The sequence below is a fragment of the Pneumocystis carinii genome (genome assembly GCF_001477545.1).
Source record: "Pneumocystis carinii B80 chromosome Unknown supercont1.7, whole genome shotgun sequence".
NCBI lineage: Eukaryota > Fungi > Ascomycota > Pneumocystomycetes > Pneumocystales > Pneumocystaceae > Pneumocystis > Pneumocystis carinii.
The window spans coordinates 281,563-296,743 of NW_017264719.1; the positions used below are offsets into that span (position 1 = coordinate 281,563).

General features: G+C 27.8%; 7 protein-coding genes across 7 annotated transcripts; 3 read left to right on the plus strand and 4 right to left on the minus strand.

Annotated features, from left to right (window-relative positions):
- Nucleotides 1-341: 341 nt before the first annotated feature.
- Nucleotides 342-1,380, plus strand: T552_01745 (hypothetical protein; the record flags this gene model as incomplete). Its single annotated transcript, XM_018370313.1, has 3 exons — nucleotides 342-400; nucleotides 460-581; nucleotides 629-1,380. 3 exons carry the CDS (start codon nucleotides 342-344, stop codon nucleotides 1,378-1,380), a joined length of 933 nt encoding a protein of 310 aa, XP_018226028.1.
- Nucleotides 1,381-1,854: 474 nt separating this feature from the next.
- Nucleotides 1,855-3,896, minus strand: T552_01746 (hypothetical protein). Its single transcript, XM_018370314.1, has 7 exons — nucleotides 3,799-3,896; nucleotides 3,606-3,754; nucleotides 3,089-3,555; nucleotides 2,909-3,038; nucleotides 2,433-2,852; nucleotides 1,972-2,385; nucleotides 1,855-1,924 (listed from the first exon to the last, which is right to left on the minus strand). Exons 1-7 carry the CDS (start codon nucleotides 3,848-3,850, stop codon nucleotides 1,901-1,903), a joined length of 1,656 nt encoding a protein of 551 aa, XP_018226029.1. The 5' UTR covers nucleotides 3,851-3,896; the 3' UTR covers nucleotides 1,855-1,900.
- Nucleotides 3,897-4,169: 273 nt separating this feature from the next.
- Nucleotides 4,170-5,640, plus strand: T552_01747 (hypothetical protein). Its single transcript, XM_018370315.1, has 7 exons — nucleotides 4,170-4,256; nucleotides 4,319-4,514; nucleotides 4,573-4,739; nucleotides 4,785-4,902; nucleotides 4,946-5,138; nucleotides 5,180-5,381; nucleotides 5,430-5,640. The coding sequence occupies exons 1-7, from the start codon at nucleotides 4,216-4,218 to the stop codon at nucleotides 5,593-5,595; spliced, it is 1,083 nt and encodes a 360-aa protein (XP_018226030.1). The 5' UTR covers nucleotides 4,170-4,215; the 3' UTR covers nucleotides 5,596-5,640.
- Nucleotides 5,641-6,127: 487 nt separating this feature from the next.
- T552_01748 (hypothetical protein) lies at nucleotides 6,128-10,609 on the minus strand. Its single transcript, XM_018370316.1, has 12 exons — nucleotides 9,570-10,609; nucleotides 9,406-9,523; nucleotides 9,288-9,359; nucleotides 8,942-9,244; nucleotides 8,583-8,899; nucleotides 8,406-8,538; nucleotides 8,158-8,364; nucleotides 7,960-8,114; nucleotides 7,641-7,910; nucleotides 7,333-7,596; nucleotides 7,030-7,287; nucleotides 6,128-6,987 (listed from the first exon to the last, which is right to left on the minus strand). Exons 1-12 carry the CDS (start codon nucleotides 10,563-10,565, stop codon nucleotides 6,172-6,174), a joined length of 3,909 nt encoding a protein of 1,302 aa, XP_018226031.1. The 5' UTR covers nucleotides 10,566-10,609; the 3' UTR covers nucleotides 6,128-6,171.
- Nucleotides 10,610-11,385: 776 nt separating this feature from the next.
- On the minus strand, nucleotides 11,386-12,079 carry T552_01749 (hypothetical protein). The gene is made up of 5 exons (XM_018370317.1): nucleotides 11,970-12,079; nucleotides 11,745-11,929; nucleotides 11,561-11,690; nucleotides 11,461-11,516; nucleotides 11,386-11,412 (listed from the first exon to the last, which is right to left on the minus strand). The coding sequence occupies exons 1-4, from the start codon at nucleotides 12,031-12,033 to the stop codon at nucleotides 11,479-11,481; spliced, it is 417 nt and encodes a 138-aa protein (XP_018226032.1). The 5' UTR covers nucleotides 12,034-12,079; the 3' UTR covers nucleotides 11,386-11,412; nucleotides 11,461-11,478.
- Nucleotides 12,053-12,589, plus strand: T552_01750 (hypothetical protein). Its single transcript, XM_018370318.1, has one exon. It carries the CDS (start codon nucleotides 12,097-12,099, stop codon nucleotides 12,541-12,543), a length of 447 nt encoding a protein of 148 aa, XP_018226033.1. The 5' UTR covers nucleotides 12,053-12,096; the 3' UTR covers nucleotides 12,544-12,589.
- A 57-nt stretch (nucleotides 12,590-12,646) lies between these two features.
- On the minus strand, nucleotides 12,647-15,071 carry T552_01751 (hypothetical protein). The gene is made up of 8 exons (XM_018370319.1): nucleotides 14,069-15,071; nucleotides 13,891-14,024; nucleotides 13,758-13,848; nucleotides 13,615-13,708; nucleotides 13,276-13,573; nucleotides 13,034-13,230; nucleotides 12,826-12,989; nucleotides 12,647-12,778 (listed from the first exon to the last, which is right to left on the minus strand). The coding sequence occupies exons 1-8, from the start codon at nucleotides 15,025-15,027 to the stop codon at nucleotides 12,688-12,690; spliced, it is 2,028 nt and encodes a 675-aa protein (XP_018226034.1). The 5' UTR covers nucleotides 15,028-15,071; the 3' UTR covers nucleotides 12,647-12,687.
- Nucleotides 15,072-15,181: the final 110 nt, after the last annotated feature.

Consider the following 15,181-nt stretch of genomic DNA (forward strand, 5'->3'; position numbering starts at 1 on the left):
TTACTAACTTGTATATTATATATATTTTTGATATTTATTTTTCATATATAGCTATACCTAAATATATGTATATAAGGCCTTGTCGCGTTGTCGAAAAACCAAAATTTAAAAATAAAAAGACGCGAGATTAAGAAGAGGATTTTTGATAGAATCTTAAATATAAAGACGCATACAATTGGATAGAATGTTTTTAAATGAGAAATAATATCAGTAGAAGTGTTTTTCTTTTTAAAGCTCAAAAATTGCTTTTTTTATCCAGCTTGCTATCAACTAAAGCTAATCAACCTTTTATTTTTAATATAAAAAAGAAGCTTTCATCAGTATTTTTTGGAAATATAAGAATGTCATTAATTTTTATGTTATTTTTGTGCTTTTCAGGAACAGGACTTGCTTATAAAAGGTTTAATTTATAAAATTATAATATACGCGTTAAAGTAGTTCTTAACGGTTAAATAATAGTGAGAAAGAGTCGAGTATTAGTGGAGATGAGGGGTTTTATGCAGAAAAATATGCATATATACCGGTTGATAGAGGCGAATCGGGTATCCGGAATATTGAGAATAATGGCTATATAGAAGAGTGTATATACGTGATTTTTGGTTTTGAATGATTTGTGAACATATTATAGCGTTTAAGAAAGGGATTGATGTAAATACATATAATGAAGTGGAAAAAAGTGATTTAAAACGATCTTTTCAAAATTTTGCAGGAGGCTATATTCCTTTATACATAAAACGCGCTCTTGTTAATTCTTTGAGATCAATTCGGCAGATTTCATCTAGGGGTTTAACGGAAAAAACGAAATATTCAAATTATTTTACAAAGCTTTTCAAGCACAGTTTTTCTGCATCATCTAATATATTACAAAAGAAAAATACGAATAATCGTATTTATAAGCGTTCATTTTCACATTTAAGCAAACGAGATCAAGTTCAATGTGTTAATTTTTTGGAGAAGTTAGAAGATTCTAGTTTAAATAGAAACTCTAGGGAATGTTTTAAGGAATCGATTTTTTTTTCAGGATGTCCGAATATTTTTGATATTCCTTGTCTCTGTAGGTCTAATAACTATAAAAGTCATATAGCTTTATGTATTTATCAGAGGAGTACTATTCAGCTTATTACTGCTTTTGCATTCGCAAGTGAAATATGCTCCAACTACGCATCTCTTTCCAGTTCATGCATTTCTTCACTTCTGGCAAACTCTGATAATCTATATAAAAAGTATAATTTCAAAGTTAAAGTTGACGCGTCAGATTCCAAGCAGAAAACATGTTCAAAATCCTATTCGATTTTTGCTAATTTTTCAATTTTAACATTAATACTTATTGTAGCAGGAACTAGTATTTTTATACAAACAGGAATTTTGTCCTTGATATAAATATCTATTCAGAAAAGGATAATCATTATCAACATGCTTTTTGATACCATTTTAAAGTTATAGACGGCTTGTAATTTCTTTTTGGTGAATAATATTTATGAAACCTTTTTGTAGACATAGATATAAAAAGATATCATTTTTTATGCATTATCATATTCAGGAATACGTAATATTGAATTTTTGGGATAACCGTTATTTTTAAAGGAAATATTAACTTTAAAATGAAATAACTATTTTCTAAAATGAATAAAGAAAATAGTTATTTCATATTATGGTTTTTAAAAACTTTAGAAATAAGTTTTGAATTATAAATATGAATATACATAAATTATAATAGATCATTCTTTCAAATAAACATAATTTTAATCGCTAAAATATTAAATATAATCATTATACGTTTAAAATTACTCAACTCAGCGAGATATTTTAACAAGTCTCTAAATATTAAAGATTAAATTTAAAATTCAAAACTCTAAATTATTATGTACATCATATATATAATTGTACAAAAACCAATCATTTAGTCGTAATATATAACCTCTGCCTTTATAAACGTTAATATAATCTTTTAAAATAAACGAGAAAACATACGACAGAATTAGCTCTACATACGATTATTCTATCACCTTTTTTTGACCATGAAATATCAAAAACATGCTCAATAACAGAACCCTTATTCGAGTTTTTATCTACTGACTTATCATATTTACCACACAAATAACCTTCATTTATATCGTATAAAATAACAGAACCATCTTTAGTACCAGCAGCTAATATATCCCCACTTGGATTAAATGATATCGTAAAAAAAGCCCAACCATGAGTTAAAGAATGCAAAGGAGAAGACTGAATAGTATTCCATACTTTTATTGTCCCATCTAACGAACATGATACAAATATAATAACTTTATCAGTTTTTTGTTGAGGTTTCCATTGAACCTCAACCACACTTTTAGAATGCCCTAAAAATATTTTTTGTGGCGATGATATATCTAAAGACCATATCTAAGTAAGTCAGCTTATAAATATAAAAAATAAAATCATTTTTTAACTTTTACGGTGAAATCATCTGAGCATGAAAGGAGTAAATTATTATGAGGATTAAACTTAATGCTATTAATTTCTTTAGAATGCCCTTCCCATCTTCTTAACAACTCTGCTTTTTCAGCAGACCAAAAGTCCAAAGATCCATCTTTTCCACTAGATGCAAATGTTTCATCACTAATCCACTCAATATCCGTTATAGCACATGGTCTTTTGTCATAAACATGTTTTAAAGTACCATTAAACATATCCCATGCAATAACATAACTATCACAACTTGCAGTAAGCAATAAATTATTTTTACTATTCCATTTTATTCCCATAATAGGACCATGATGCGCAGTAAATAAATATTTTAATGTCCCTTCCAAACTCCATATACGAACTTGACCATCATATGAACCAGCAGCTATATAATTACCAGAATTCTATAAAAAGAAAAAGGTTAAAAAAATATCTCTTAGATAAAAATGATTATACATACATCCCATGATATAGAAGTAATATCTTTTTTTTCATTTAAAGGTGTGCAATTTAAAACAAGATTATCTAAAAGGCTATTAACACTATCTTTTTCCAATAAATTCCAAATTCTAACAGTAGCATCTGCTGATCTAAAAACACATTATAAACATTATTTTCAAAAATCCTTTTTTTAACATACGCTGTTGCAACAAAATCTAAATATACAGGATTCCATGCACCTGTAAACACATTTTCTTGATGTCCACACAATAATACAACTTTTTCCATTTTTTTTGTTAACCATGATGTATCGGTAGGCGATGTACTAGATACTTCCAACTCTAATTGAGATTTCTCCCCAAAAAAACATGTTTCTGAATTTTTTAACTGTTCTATCCCCGATTCTCCCGTTCCTTCAAAAATATTCATTTCTTTAGATTCTATAGGCTCTTTTGGCTCTTTCGATTCCGAAAATTCAACTTGTTCTAACGATTTCCCTTGTTCCATCTCATTAATCTCATCTCCCTCCATATCTAATGGCACTTGTTTCTCCTTTTCTTCCTGTAATTCCGCCTCTATAGCTTCTGAAATGCCTGTTTCACCATTTTCGCACGAATGACGCCCAATCAAAGAAAATGGAAGCATGCATCTCCTTATACTCCCATTCTAAACCCATATTAACCCCTAAAAATCCCAAAAAAACCCATTTAGACCACCTTATCAACATGCGCCTCTACTTCCATATATTGCAGCCCTTTCTGCAATACATTAATTAACGCTCCTGCCGATACCTCTTTAGACCATCTATTATCCTCTAAATGAGCACTTGATTCGTGCTGAAATGTAAATGTTGTATGTTCAAATCCTGTTTTTTCGTCAATATTATTATTAACTTTTTACTAATATTACCCGATTCCTGGAGGTATCTCCATATAAGATAGTTTACCTCGCTGCTGTTCATCAAAAGAACAGGTCCTTTGGCTGAAGCTGGCGCTTCTTGCGCCTCAAACTCGCTGCTCGCCAGACTTTGTTTTTCTTGAAAAAAGAGGAGGTTGAGATGGGTTATAAGAGGGTTGGCATGGCGACAGTTGGCGTGGCGACAGTTGTTATGGGGACGGTTGGTATGGCGATGGTTGGCACGGAGATAGTTGTTATGGAGATGGTTGCCGGGATACCGTTGACATAGAGACAGTTGCTAGGATACGGTTGTTATAGATACTGTTTCTATAGCAATAGTGTCCATGTCAACAGTTACTATAGAAACATAGATATGAACTACAAAAAAATTAACAAAAAATTAAAAGGATTTTTAACCATTTTAAATTGATGATTCAATCAGAACTCAAAAGAGTTCCAATAGTAACGAGGTTTGATATTAATTGTGTTTTTTTTTGAAAAAAAAAGAAGATTTTCTGATGAAAAACAATAGATTATGTGTTTGTATGACGATTGTTCTTTTTGTCTTTTATTATATTATAAGATATTTGTTTTATATCTTTAATTATTCAGTATCATTGAATAAAGTGGGTCCAGTGGATCCATATTTTGTGATTATTCCGGGAATTTCGTATATTTTTGTTTGGACGTTTTTTATAGCTAGTTTTATTGAGAAAAATATTTTTATGGTATTATACAGAAAATTAGGTTCTATTAGATTTATTTATGTTTCTTATATATGTATAGTTGTTTATTTTATTAATTATGTTATTATATGGTGGAAAATACTTGGAAAAATCATGGGGATCAAAAAGCTTTTTAAAGTTCATTTTAGTTATTACAATTATTCCAAATCTATTTATCTGGATTCTGTATATTTTTTATTATATGATTGTGGGAAAAGAGTCACTTTTGTATATAAATTTTATATTAAGAATTGTGATTGATAAAGCAAATAGAATCCAATCGATTCATGGAGGATATGGTCTTTATGCGGGTTTCTTAGTTGCATTAAAACAATTGATTCCGGAGCATGTTATATCATTTTTTAAAGGGATTATAAGGATACGTATAAAAGTGGGTATTATCTGTAATATTTATAATATCTAATTATTTTAAGTATACACCAGCTTTGTATATCTTTATTATGCCATTCATAGGACTTCTTGCAAGAGATGGATCGCTTGGAATTTTGTCGTGGTTAGGATTTTTAAGTTCTTGGATCTATTTGAGATTTTTTAAATGGAACACGCCTAATTTATTATCACATTTAACATTTAATCTTAGAGGAGACAATTCAGAAACATTTGCATGTTAGTATATTTTTTATCATTACTCTACTAAAAAACTATAGTTTCTTACTTTTTTCCTAAACCTATACACTTATTAATAAACACAGTTTCTAGAAAAATTCATAATTTTCTTGTATCCATTCATATATTTTCTTATTCTAGTAAAACACAGACTCAACAAACAAAAAAAATGTTAAATAATTTTCAAGAAAAAGATTTTTTTCCATATTCAAATACATCTCATTTTGAAACAGAAAGAAGAAAGTATGTCAATTATTTACTTAAATTAATATTGTTAATATATTTTTATAGGTCACTTGCTTTAAAAGCATTAGAAGAACGATTAGGCTCGTTAACAAATTCTAATCCTGTTTCACAATTATCTGTAACAGAACTATCTGTATCGCCTGAAGAAAGTTTTGATCAATTTTCAATTATAAATAATGAGAACAAAAATAAAAATAAACCAGAAAGATAGAATGAATTTTTATTGATTGGATCTTTTAAAATGTTAATTTCAAATGTAGAACAATTGACTATTATATTTTTACTATATATTCAAAATATCTAAACAATTTATTGCAACTATTTAAACTTTGTACAACCCAAAATAATATAAGAGATATATTTAATCAAAAAATACGTATTTATTTGATTAAAACATTTTATATATTTTATTAAATTTACAAAGATTTAAATCTTTAATATAATATATATATATATATATAATGAAAGGGATTGTTTAAATTTATGATTGTTATATTAAATGAAATAAAGATTCCATTATAGTAAAGTTAATTATTTAATAAAACTTATTCAACTCATCTGAAATTCTTATCATAATCCAATGTATTTATGACTTATTTTTATTTCTTTTCAATATATAAAAATCTATTTAACATTAAAAAATAATATCAATTCAAATTAAAATTGTGCTAAAACTAAGATTAATATTCTAAGTCATGATTTTACATACACTTAATAGCATTATTAATCGACAAAATGCATATCTAAATACACCAAAAATTCCAATATCTTTCTATTAATTACCGTATTAAAAATTTAGCCTTTTGATATCTTCCCATGTTTTTTCAAATACTTGCTCAATTAGATCAATTACATCATTTTTATTCCAATTATTTTTCTGTTGCCAAAGAATATTTATACATACGGAATAAAGTTTTTCTAAATCTTCAACACTTGCTCTATCCGTCATTTCAACCATTTTATTTAATAAAAAACTAAGCTTAGAGACATCTAATATAAGAGTAAAAACAGATTTATCATTTATATTTTCGATATTAAAAATCTCATTATTAGAATCACAGTCAGGATCAATCTGTAATAGTTGTGATACATTAGTTATTTTTTCATTAACGTCATTAATAGATGTAGGATCTTCTTTTAAAGAACTAGAAATATTAAAAGCTAAATCACCAGGTTTATGATCTAAATCCTTTAAAGTTGACTTTTTTGAGGAATTCGTGTCCATTTTTTTATTATTCTCAAAATCTATATTCATATTACTTTCATTGTTTTTATAATCAATTTCATCAATCTGTGCAAAATCGATCATATGTTCAATATTATCATCATATGACATATCATCATCGGTAATAACATCATTAGCTTTTGTATTTTCCAAAGATAATTCGGTCGTAGAAGGAGCATTTGAAACTAAATTATTTTCGTCCAATTTTTCTACATTACTAGAATTTTCAACTTCCAACATATTATTTTTATCAATTTCTAAAATCTTATTCTTTTGTCTTTCTTTCTCCCTCTCTATCATTCGACGACATTCAAGTATAAAATATGAATCAGATATATCTTCCACACTCATTTGTGCATTGGTATACATTTCTTGAGCCTATAATTTTTAGCTATAAATATTCAAAAGCCGATATAATACCTTCAATAATCTTTCGCGATCTCCACTAATATTCGCATCATACATTATTGCCTTTATATCATGTAAAAATTGTTTAGGACTTAAATAAATACTATTCCATAATTTTTCTTCAATTAATTCTAAATCCATATTAATAAATTTTTTTCCAGTAGCCTTTTCATGAATTAAATTATTTTCAACAAGTTCATAAGGTTGATCGGTAATATCTATTGATAAATCTTTTGGTGAAGTCATTAAATACCATATTTCATTAGGATCCTACAAACTTTAAATCAAATAAATATATAAAGAAAATGCTCTTACAATAATAGGTTTTCTAAAACGTTTATACCGTGTTTTTAACATTTCCATGAGGGGACTTAATTTAACTTTAACTATGTTTTTCAATTTACGATCCCTATATTCCAATTCCTTTAGTTCGTTTTTGGTAAGTACTCTTGGAGGAGGGCTAGGAGCTTTTGGAAGATCCTCTAGTATCCTTTTTTTCCTTTTTAGATCATCAGGTATTTTTGAAGGAGATATTTCTATCAAATCAATTAACTTTTTAAAAAAATTATGCCGAGAATCCTTTTATTATTATTTAAAACTTATAAAATTCTAAGAATTAATACCTTAATAGGCGCAACCAATTCTACCATATTTTCTTCGGAAATATTAAGCCATAATAAAGCTTCTTTATCAAGTTTACCAATTACATCATTAACGACAACGAAAAAAAGTATTTGTTCTGTCGATTTTAAGCTTGTTAATAACATCCTCAAAGTTGTTTTAACAGACTCAGAGACTGCATAATACCATATTTGAAAATCAGGTATATAGATCACACTCGGTTTATGTCTTTTTACTTCAATAAAATACTGTACTATAAGTGATTCTGGGGTCTAAGAATGAATTAAATTAAAAATCAATAAAATATTAAAAAATATATACTTTTGTAGAATCTTCCATAAGTGAAGCAAGGTCAAAAGATCGAACATAAATTCCCTCAAAATGATAAAGAACAGCAGCTCCGATATACTGTTGTCCCATTCCAGGTTTACCATGTATAAGTAATCTAGGCCTAAAAATCCTAGACATTTCAAATGCTATATAATGTTAAATCTTAATCATATTCAAAATAACTCTTACTCTCTAGAAAATTTTCATATTCAAATGAATTCTCTTCTAAAGGTTTACATATAGCTTTTTCTAGCGAATTTGCTTTTTTGTTCTGTGGCATAATATAAGAAAGTTTTTCTTTTATTTCAAGTAATTTTGAGTTTAATAATGGGGTAACCAAATCAGGCAAAGAAGATGCCTCTAGATGTGTACACCTTTGAGAAGATGGTATAATTTCTAATTAAGTCAAATTATATTCAACATATATAATTTCTTACTTTTCATAGAAGTCATGAAATCTTTAGGTCCTACCTTTATATTTTCAGAATCTATCAATAATTTATCTGAATTTTTATAAATTTGTGGATATTGACGTTGAACAGCACTTAATGCTGCTTCTGTACAAAGTGCCTATCAATAATTAACAATATACATAAATACTCTTTTATTATTACTTTGAGGTCAGCACCACCATATCCCTTCGTTTGCTCGGCCAATTGTTTCTGAAATGATTCTGACAATGGTGGATCCCAACCTTTTGTATAAATTTTTATAATACTCAAACGTGCTTCAAAATCTGGAAGAGAAAAATAGAACTCTCGATCAAATCTTCCAGGACGACGAAGAGCCGGATCTACAGCATCTGGTCTATTTGTCGCACCAATTACAACAATTTGCCCTCGAGAATCCATGCCATCCATCAAGGCCAAAAGCGTTGAAACTATAGATGCATGGATTTGTTCCTGTTTACTTGACCGTACTGGTGCAAGACCTGTTTTTATAAGAAAACAATTACATATAGAAAAGAACAAACCATCAATCTCATCAAAAAAAATTATACTAGGCTGACTATTTTTGGCCTCCTCAAATAATAGACGCAATTGTCTTTCAGCTTCGCCTACCCATTTACTTAGACAATCAGCGCCTTTTCTCATAAAAAAAGATATTTTTCTTTCTTTATTCGAACAACTAGTAGCAAGTGCTCTTGCCATCAATGTTTTTCCAGTACCAGGGGGACCATGAAATAAAACACCTTTAGGAGGAGTAATATTAAAACGCTGAAAAATTTCAGGATACAATAATGGTAAACTAACCATTTCCTTAAGCTGAATAATAACTATATAAAGTTAAAAAATGCATTTAAGTATCAATTGGTATACAATCATTTAATCCCCCAATAGATTCAAAGGTAGCTGCCTGATTAACACCTAATGGATCTGTATCAGCTAAATCTAAAACAATTTAATAAAACATTAAAAATAATTAATGATAACTTACCTTGTTTTATTCTACCAAAATCATTAGGAACTCCTGCAAGATCTGTATTGCATGCTGTAGATAAAAAACTTTTACTGCCTAAAAGTTCAAATTTCCTAACTCTATTTAACTCGTCTTCCTAAATAAAGTAAATAAACAAATAAAACATTAAAGAAATAATATACAGAATTTGAAGATTCTGCAATGTCCTTTAATATGCCTAAATCCCCACTAATAGTTGGAATAGTAGTGGTATGTAAATTCGAAGTTCGACCCAATCTCGAAAATAATTTATATGATGTTATCCGTCCATTCATATTCTGTTTTTTTGGAGTAGGTAATTGTGTAGGTAAAGGTGGAGGAATAGTATAATCGGGTCTTGAAACCCTTTGGCGCAAATTTACCCTATGAGGAGAAGGCGATCTAAGATCTCGCAATTCTTTAATTATTTCATCCTCCTCAATATCGTCATCATATTCTAATCCATCTTCATCAAAACTACTATTCCGTTTCGATTTCCTAGATGACCTTTCTACACCCCTTCGTGTATTTCTACTTTTCCTTTTAGTTCGACGATAGCTATTGTAACTATCATCTGTAATAAAATCCGAAGTTTCATTTATTGATGATAAAGATTTAGAATCATCATCAGAAAAACAATCATCACTTCCATATTCATATTCACTTGATGAATCTGTCAATTTATTCTTTGATGATTTTGATGGATTCTTTTTTTCTTCAAGTAATATCTGACGAACTGAACGGGTTTTATATAGATCTTGATTTAATTTCTCTGCCGGTCTTTTAGAAACAAAATTCCAATATCCATTTTTATTAATGGATTTATCTGAATTTACATCCTTTTTTTCCTTACTATCTTCCTGAGCATCGCTTTTATCATAATTATTTTCATCTAACATTCGATGAAATGGTAACTTCAATTTAACAATATTTGAATATTTTTTCTCATCATATTCCTCTTCCTCTTCCTCCTCCTCCTCCTCCTCATTCTTATCTTCATATGAATCTTCTTTTTCTGATATTACTGATTCTTCTCTCTCTGCATAATTAATATAATTAACTCTTGGCCGTATAGAAAGGCCATTAAGATTATTATTTGGCCGATGTTTATCATTAACGTCATCTGATGAATAATTCTTTCTCTTCCTTGTAAGTACCATTAATTACACAATTCTTAATCTATTAAAACGTCTATTTTCTATCTTTCTTTTCTGAAAAAAAAATACTATTATTTTCCAATAATTTAACTATTTTGAACCTAAAAAAAGAAAATATCTTATATAGAAATACTAAAAATTAACGTCCTCTATATCTCCCTAAGAAACTAATAATTATTTAAGTCAATTTTAACACTTATATCTATTCTTTAAAACTACCTGAAAAATTTAGTTATAATTATCATTCAAAAGAATTAAAACAATACCTTAAGAAAATAATAATTAAGATAATGGTTCATATGTGAATAAATAGTTTAATATCCTTGTATTAATATTTAAGATGTTAATATAAATTGTTAAGGTAAGGTTAATCGACACTAAAAAAGTTAAAAAAATAAGTAAAAATATGATAAAACCTTAATTTTAAAGAAAACAGCTTAATAAAAGTCTATAAAACCAGATGATTTTATTAATAAAACTAGTTATAGAATATAAGATAGATAGAAATGTATATATAGTTTAAATATTAATTAATTAATAATTTAAATAGAGAAGTAAAAGAATCAACTTAGCCATATAATAAACAGGTATACTCATTTAATATATCTATTATTTGAAGAGAAGAGTATTTTGTATGTGTAAAATTACCATAGCAATTGATGAATTTACTTTTTTTGAATGTAAAATATAAAAGAAAAAAGTAATCCTGTTTAAAATACTGAGTTGAAAAGAATAATCCATAGATTTAAAAGTTAAAAGAAATAACCGATTTTGTTATAAACAAAAAAATCTTCAAGATTAGAATTCTAATTATTAATTATACATGTTTAATATTTTATTCCCTTTATTACTAATAAAAACTTATTAAAATCATCCTGTTCTTAATAAAAAATCATACCATTATATTTAACATATATTAAAACATATCATCATGATAATGATCTACACTAAAACCTATATCTTTCCTCAGAAAATAATTGTCTAGTCCTAATTCTTACCCAACTGATACAGAACCTTACATTGTACCTTTTCCTTAGCTTTCCGCAATTCATTTTGTATCTTTTGTCTATTAAACGCTTCTACTGCTGATACCTCCTTAAGATTTAAATCACTCTTCTTATTCTGATCCTAAGATACACATAAGAAGGATGTAAATAGACAATTTAATCAATATAAAACTACAATTTCTCCAACAAGAACTACATTTTCTCCTCTTACGATAAAAACTCCTCGTGGAATATCACCATACACCTGATCAACATAAATACGTTCAATCGTCTCCTGTAGAACCAGATTTGCATATTGATCAAATGATCTTAGGATCCCAATTAGCTTTCTTCCATCACGCAAAATAACCATTAATTTTTCTATAAACTTAAACATTTTTCTAAAAAAAAGAATGTATACTATCAAGACAGCTATGAAGCAAAGTGTATGTAATAAAAAGCTGGGAATTTGGGTCTATAGACATATTATATTATCTTATTTTCCCAAGAAACAATCAGCTATCTTCGGAAGGAACAATTTTTTATTAATGGAAGATAGCTATTTAAGATTTTTAGAAAAAAATACAGTTTTTTCAAAACCATATAGAAGTTTATCTCCAAGGTTTTCAAGTGATAAACTTCCTGATGAATTATTTTTATCAGTAAAATGTAGACTTGAACAATATTATTATAGTAGTGAAAGCGATGAACCATTTAATATAGTATTTTACAAGTCAGATGAAAAAAAATGTAACAAAGCACTACTTTCAGAGAAGCTAAAGGTTCCGGAAGATGAGATTGTGGAAGAGACGGTGGAGGAATGGGATTCAAGTGGAGACTATATAGACGTTATTGAAATTGTGAAAGAAATGTCAAAAACGGATGAAATTAATGTATATAAATGGAAAAGAATGACTAGTGAATATATATGGATTTTAGGGTGGAAGAATGGGGAAGGATTAATTGGGGTTTATACAATTGGTATTTTCTCGTAAAATATTTTAATTAAAATAAGTACATTAAATTAAAATAAAAATCCAAAAGAATCAATATGCAAATCATACATTATTAAGTAGTAATATGTATATAGAATATATGATAATCATTAAAAATTTTTAAATTATATGTCGAATAATATATTAACATTTATTCATTAGTCGATTTTTAGGCCATTCGTAACCAGTATTATTCCATGTTGTTACATTATTATTATAATAAGCTATAGGATGTCTAATATGAATTAAATTTGTATAATAATATTATAAAAAAATATATACTCTTTAATATAATTTGTGGTTGGATATCCAGGAGGGTCACAAGTTATTAAAGATTCTTCCTGATAGATACGTACCCAATCTATTCTCATAATAGCAGGAAACTGTAGTTTTTCCCATTCTATCTTAGAAAAAGTTTCTGAAAGCGCAAGATTAATAATTATTGCCTAAATTAAATCAAAAATAATATATTATTATAATTGTATTTTACCATAGGTTCTTCAGATATAAGTCTTTGCCCGATATTTCCATTGGGTCCTACAGATTCACTTTTCATTTTCCATGTTGTTTGATCACCAATAAACCATTCAATATAACCTTTTCTACCAGGTCTATATTCAAGGCCATATGTTTGAAATTTATATCCATTATACCATTCATTATTTAAATATGTGATACAAGAGAATGCTAATATAATAAATAATTTAAAAATAAAAATGTATCATTCTTTACTTTGTTGAAAAACATTGCCATGATAAGGATTTATATGAGTTTTTTCTGCATTATATATTATCATATGATCATAATTTGGTTTATGTTGGATATCAAAAGGTGCGAATTGTACTGATTGTGAAGCTTCACCGATATGAAGAGAAAGATCAACAGATGCTTCAATTATATCGATTTCAGGAGCACCACGTCCTTTTCCAGGGCTTGGATGATCAGAATTTGGACATGTACAACCAGGAAGTTTCATTCCAGGAAGAAAAGAAAGACCAGTATGATCTGATTGATTAGGTGTAATTCCGATCTAAATTCTAAGATAAAATTTTAAAAAATAAGTAAACTTACATCACAATTATCATAACTATATGGCCATGTTCCTTCAGTAGAAGCACCAAAACCAGGACGACCAAGATTCCCCATCATCCAAAATGCAGGCCATCTAATAGTAATCAATAATCAATTATAGTATATATATATATATATGATACAATCCAGAAGTATCACCTCTACCAGGTAGTGAAATTGATGCTTCAATAATACCACCTTTAAGACATAACTTATTCCAGCTTTGCAGCATACCTAGATAATATTAAAAATTGAGAAATTGATAATAGAAAGAACCAGATCTATAATTAAGATCATGATTTCGGAAAGAATCAAGTCGAATTTCCAAAAATCCATCATTTGTAGTTATGGCATCAGGATCATACCATTCTAAACTTAAAGTCGACCAATAATGCAGATCAACTGCTTCCCTATTAAAATTTATTAAAAATCTTATAAATTTACTAATATCTACCAAAATTGATCATCTCCTGGATAAAATGTTCTTCCATTTTTATTAAATTCATCAGAAAATACAAGTTTATAAATTTTTCCATCTTTGTTCTTCAATTCATAAAATTCTTCTGGTGTATCTGGATCAATGAGTCCTCTAGTTGCATTCAATAAGTCTATAGGCAGTGTTTTTATACAGTCAGGACAGCGATGAATATCTTCATATATCTTTTTAGTATACAACAAAATAGGATAACCAATGAAGAAAGATATGATTCCAAATGTTAGAATTACAAGAGAACCCATATTTAATATCCCACGCTTTGTAAAAATATGATAATCTTTCTTTCTCTCCTTAGTAGCTGGATTATGAAGGTAATCATCAGGTTCTACAATATTAGGGTTCCACATTATATCCAAATTACTTATAATATCACGTTTAATTTCACCATTCTGAGCATTTAAAGAAATCTTATCTGCTTTTTCAAATTTTGATTCTTTATACTCGTTTCTTTCAGCTTCATAATAATCATTATTCAATTCTTGAGTGTAATTCATATAAGACTTTCTTTTATGATCTAAAATAGCATAATCTATATCACTATAATCATCATAAATATCTCCAGACATATTTCTAGAAGTATGTGGAACAAAAGAATTATAATCGCAATGATTTGCAGATTCCTCTTGTTTCTGATGTACAACCTCATCTTCCGAATAATCTCCATGTGATACAATTCTTCTTCTTGGAAAACTTACATCTTCATTTCTAAATCTACGGTAATTCTTATCATATAAATGTTGTTGTTGTTGTTGATTTAGAACAATATTTTCACATTGTTCCTGATATTGAGTTTCTAAATGACATGGTATCGGAGGTAATGGTCTATGAACTCTTGGTGTTTGAACATTCCAATTTTCCTCATAATTCGGTGGATGGTAATTAGGAAAACCCTCATTAAACCAATGATTTCTTGTCATTAAAAAAAAATCAAATATTTTAAAATCTTATAAATAAAAATATCCAATTCTCTTTTTAATCAAACAAAAACTTGTATTTCAAAAAATAATATTGATTTACTCCTAATATATGAAATATATTTAAGAATTGGTTAATATATTAATCTTTTTTAAA

What these genes read in the sequence shown, in the direction of transcription:
- T552_01746 (XM_018370314.1), bottom strand. Translation starts at nt 3,850, where the DNA reads ATGAACAGCAGCGAGGTAAACTATCTTATATGGAGATACCTCCAGGAA. An exon ending in GAGATACCTCCAGGAATCGG is followed by an intron (nt 3,755 to 3,798) that starts GTAATATTAGTA and finishes ACGAAAAAACAG; the next exon opens with GATTTGAACATACAACATTT. An exon ending in CAGATGATTTCACCGTAAAA is followed by an intron (nt 2,386 to 2,432) that starts GTTAAAAAATGA and finishes TGACTTACTTAG; the next exon opens with ATATGGTCTTTAGATATATC.
- T552_01748 (XM_018370316.1), bottom strand. Translation starts at nt 10,565, where the DNA reads ATGGTACTTACAAGGAAGAGAAAGAATTATTCATCAGATGACGTTAAT. An exon ending in TTGCAGAATCTTCAAATTCT is followed by an intron (nt 9,524 to 9,569) that starts GTATATTATTTC and finishes TACTTTATTTAG; the next exon opens with GAAGACGAGTTAAATAGAGT. An exon ending in GTTTTAGAAAACCTATTATT is followed by an intron (nt 7,288 to 7,332) that starts GTAAGAGCATTT and finishes TAAAGTTTGTAG; the next exon opens with GATCCTAATGAAATATGGTA.
- T552_01749 (XM_018370317.1), bottom strand. Translation starts at nt 12,033, where the DNA reads ATGTCTATAGACCCAAATTCCCAGCTTTTTATTACATACACTTTGCTT. An exon ending in GCTTCATAGCTGTCTTGATA is followed by an intron (nt 11,930 to 11,969) that starts GTATACATTCTT and finishes TTAAGTTTATAG; the next exon opens with AAAAATTAATGGTTATTTTG. An exon ending in TAGTTCTTGTTGGAGAAATT is followed by an intron (nt 11,691 to 11,744) that starts GTAGTTTTATAT and finishes TGTGTATCTTAG; the next exon opens with GATCAGAATAAGAAGAGTGA.
- T552_01747 (XM_018370315.1), top strand. Translation starts at nt 4,216, where the DNA reads ATGATTCAATCAGAACTCAAAAGAGTTCCAATAGTAACGAG. An exon ending in TTGAGAAAAATATTTTTATG is followed by an intron (nt 4,515 to 4,572) that starts GTATTATACAGA and finishes ATATATGTATAG; the next exon opens with TTGTTTATTTTATTAATTAT. An exon ending in TTTGAAACAGAAAGAAGAAA is followed by an intron (nt 5,382 to 5,429) that starts GTATGTCAATTA and finishes ATATTTTTATAG; the next exon opens with GTCACTTGCTTTAAAAGCAT.
- T552_01750 (XM_018370318.1), top strand. Translation starts at nt 12,097, where the DNA reads ATGGAAGATAGCTATTTAAGATTTTTAGAAAAAAATACAGTTTTTTCA.
- T552_01751 (XM_018370319.1), bottom strand. Translation starts at nt 15,027, where the DNA reads ATGACAAGAAATCATTGGTTTAATGAGGGTTTTCCTAATTACCATCCA. An exon ending in CCAGGAGATGATCAATTTTG is followed by an intron (nt 14,025 to 14,068) that starts GTAGATATTAGT and finishes AAATTTTAATAG; the next exon opens with GGAAGCAGTTGATCTGCATT. An exon ending in TGATCTTAATTATAGATCTG is followed by an intron (nt 13,849 to 13,890) that starts GTTCTTTCTATT and finishes AATATTATCTAG; the next exon opens with GTATGCTGCAAAGCTGGAAT.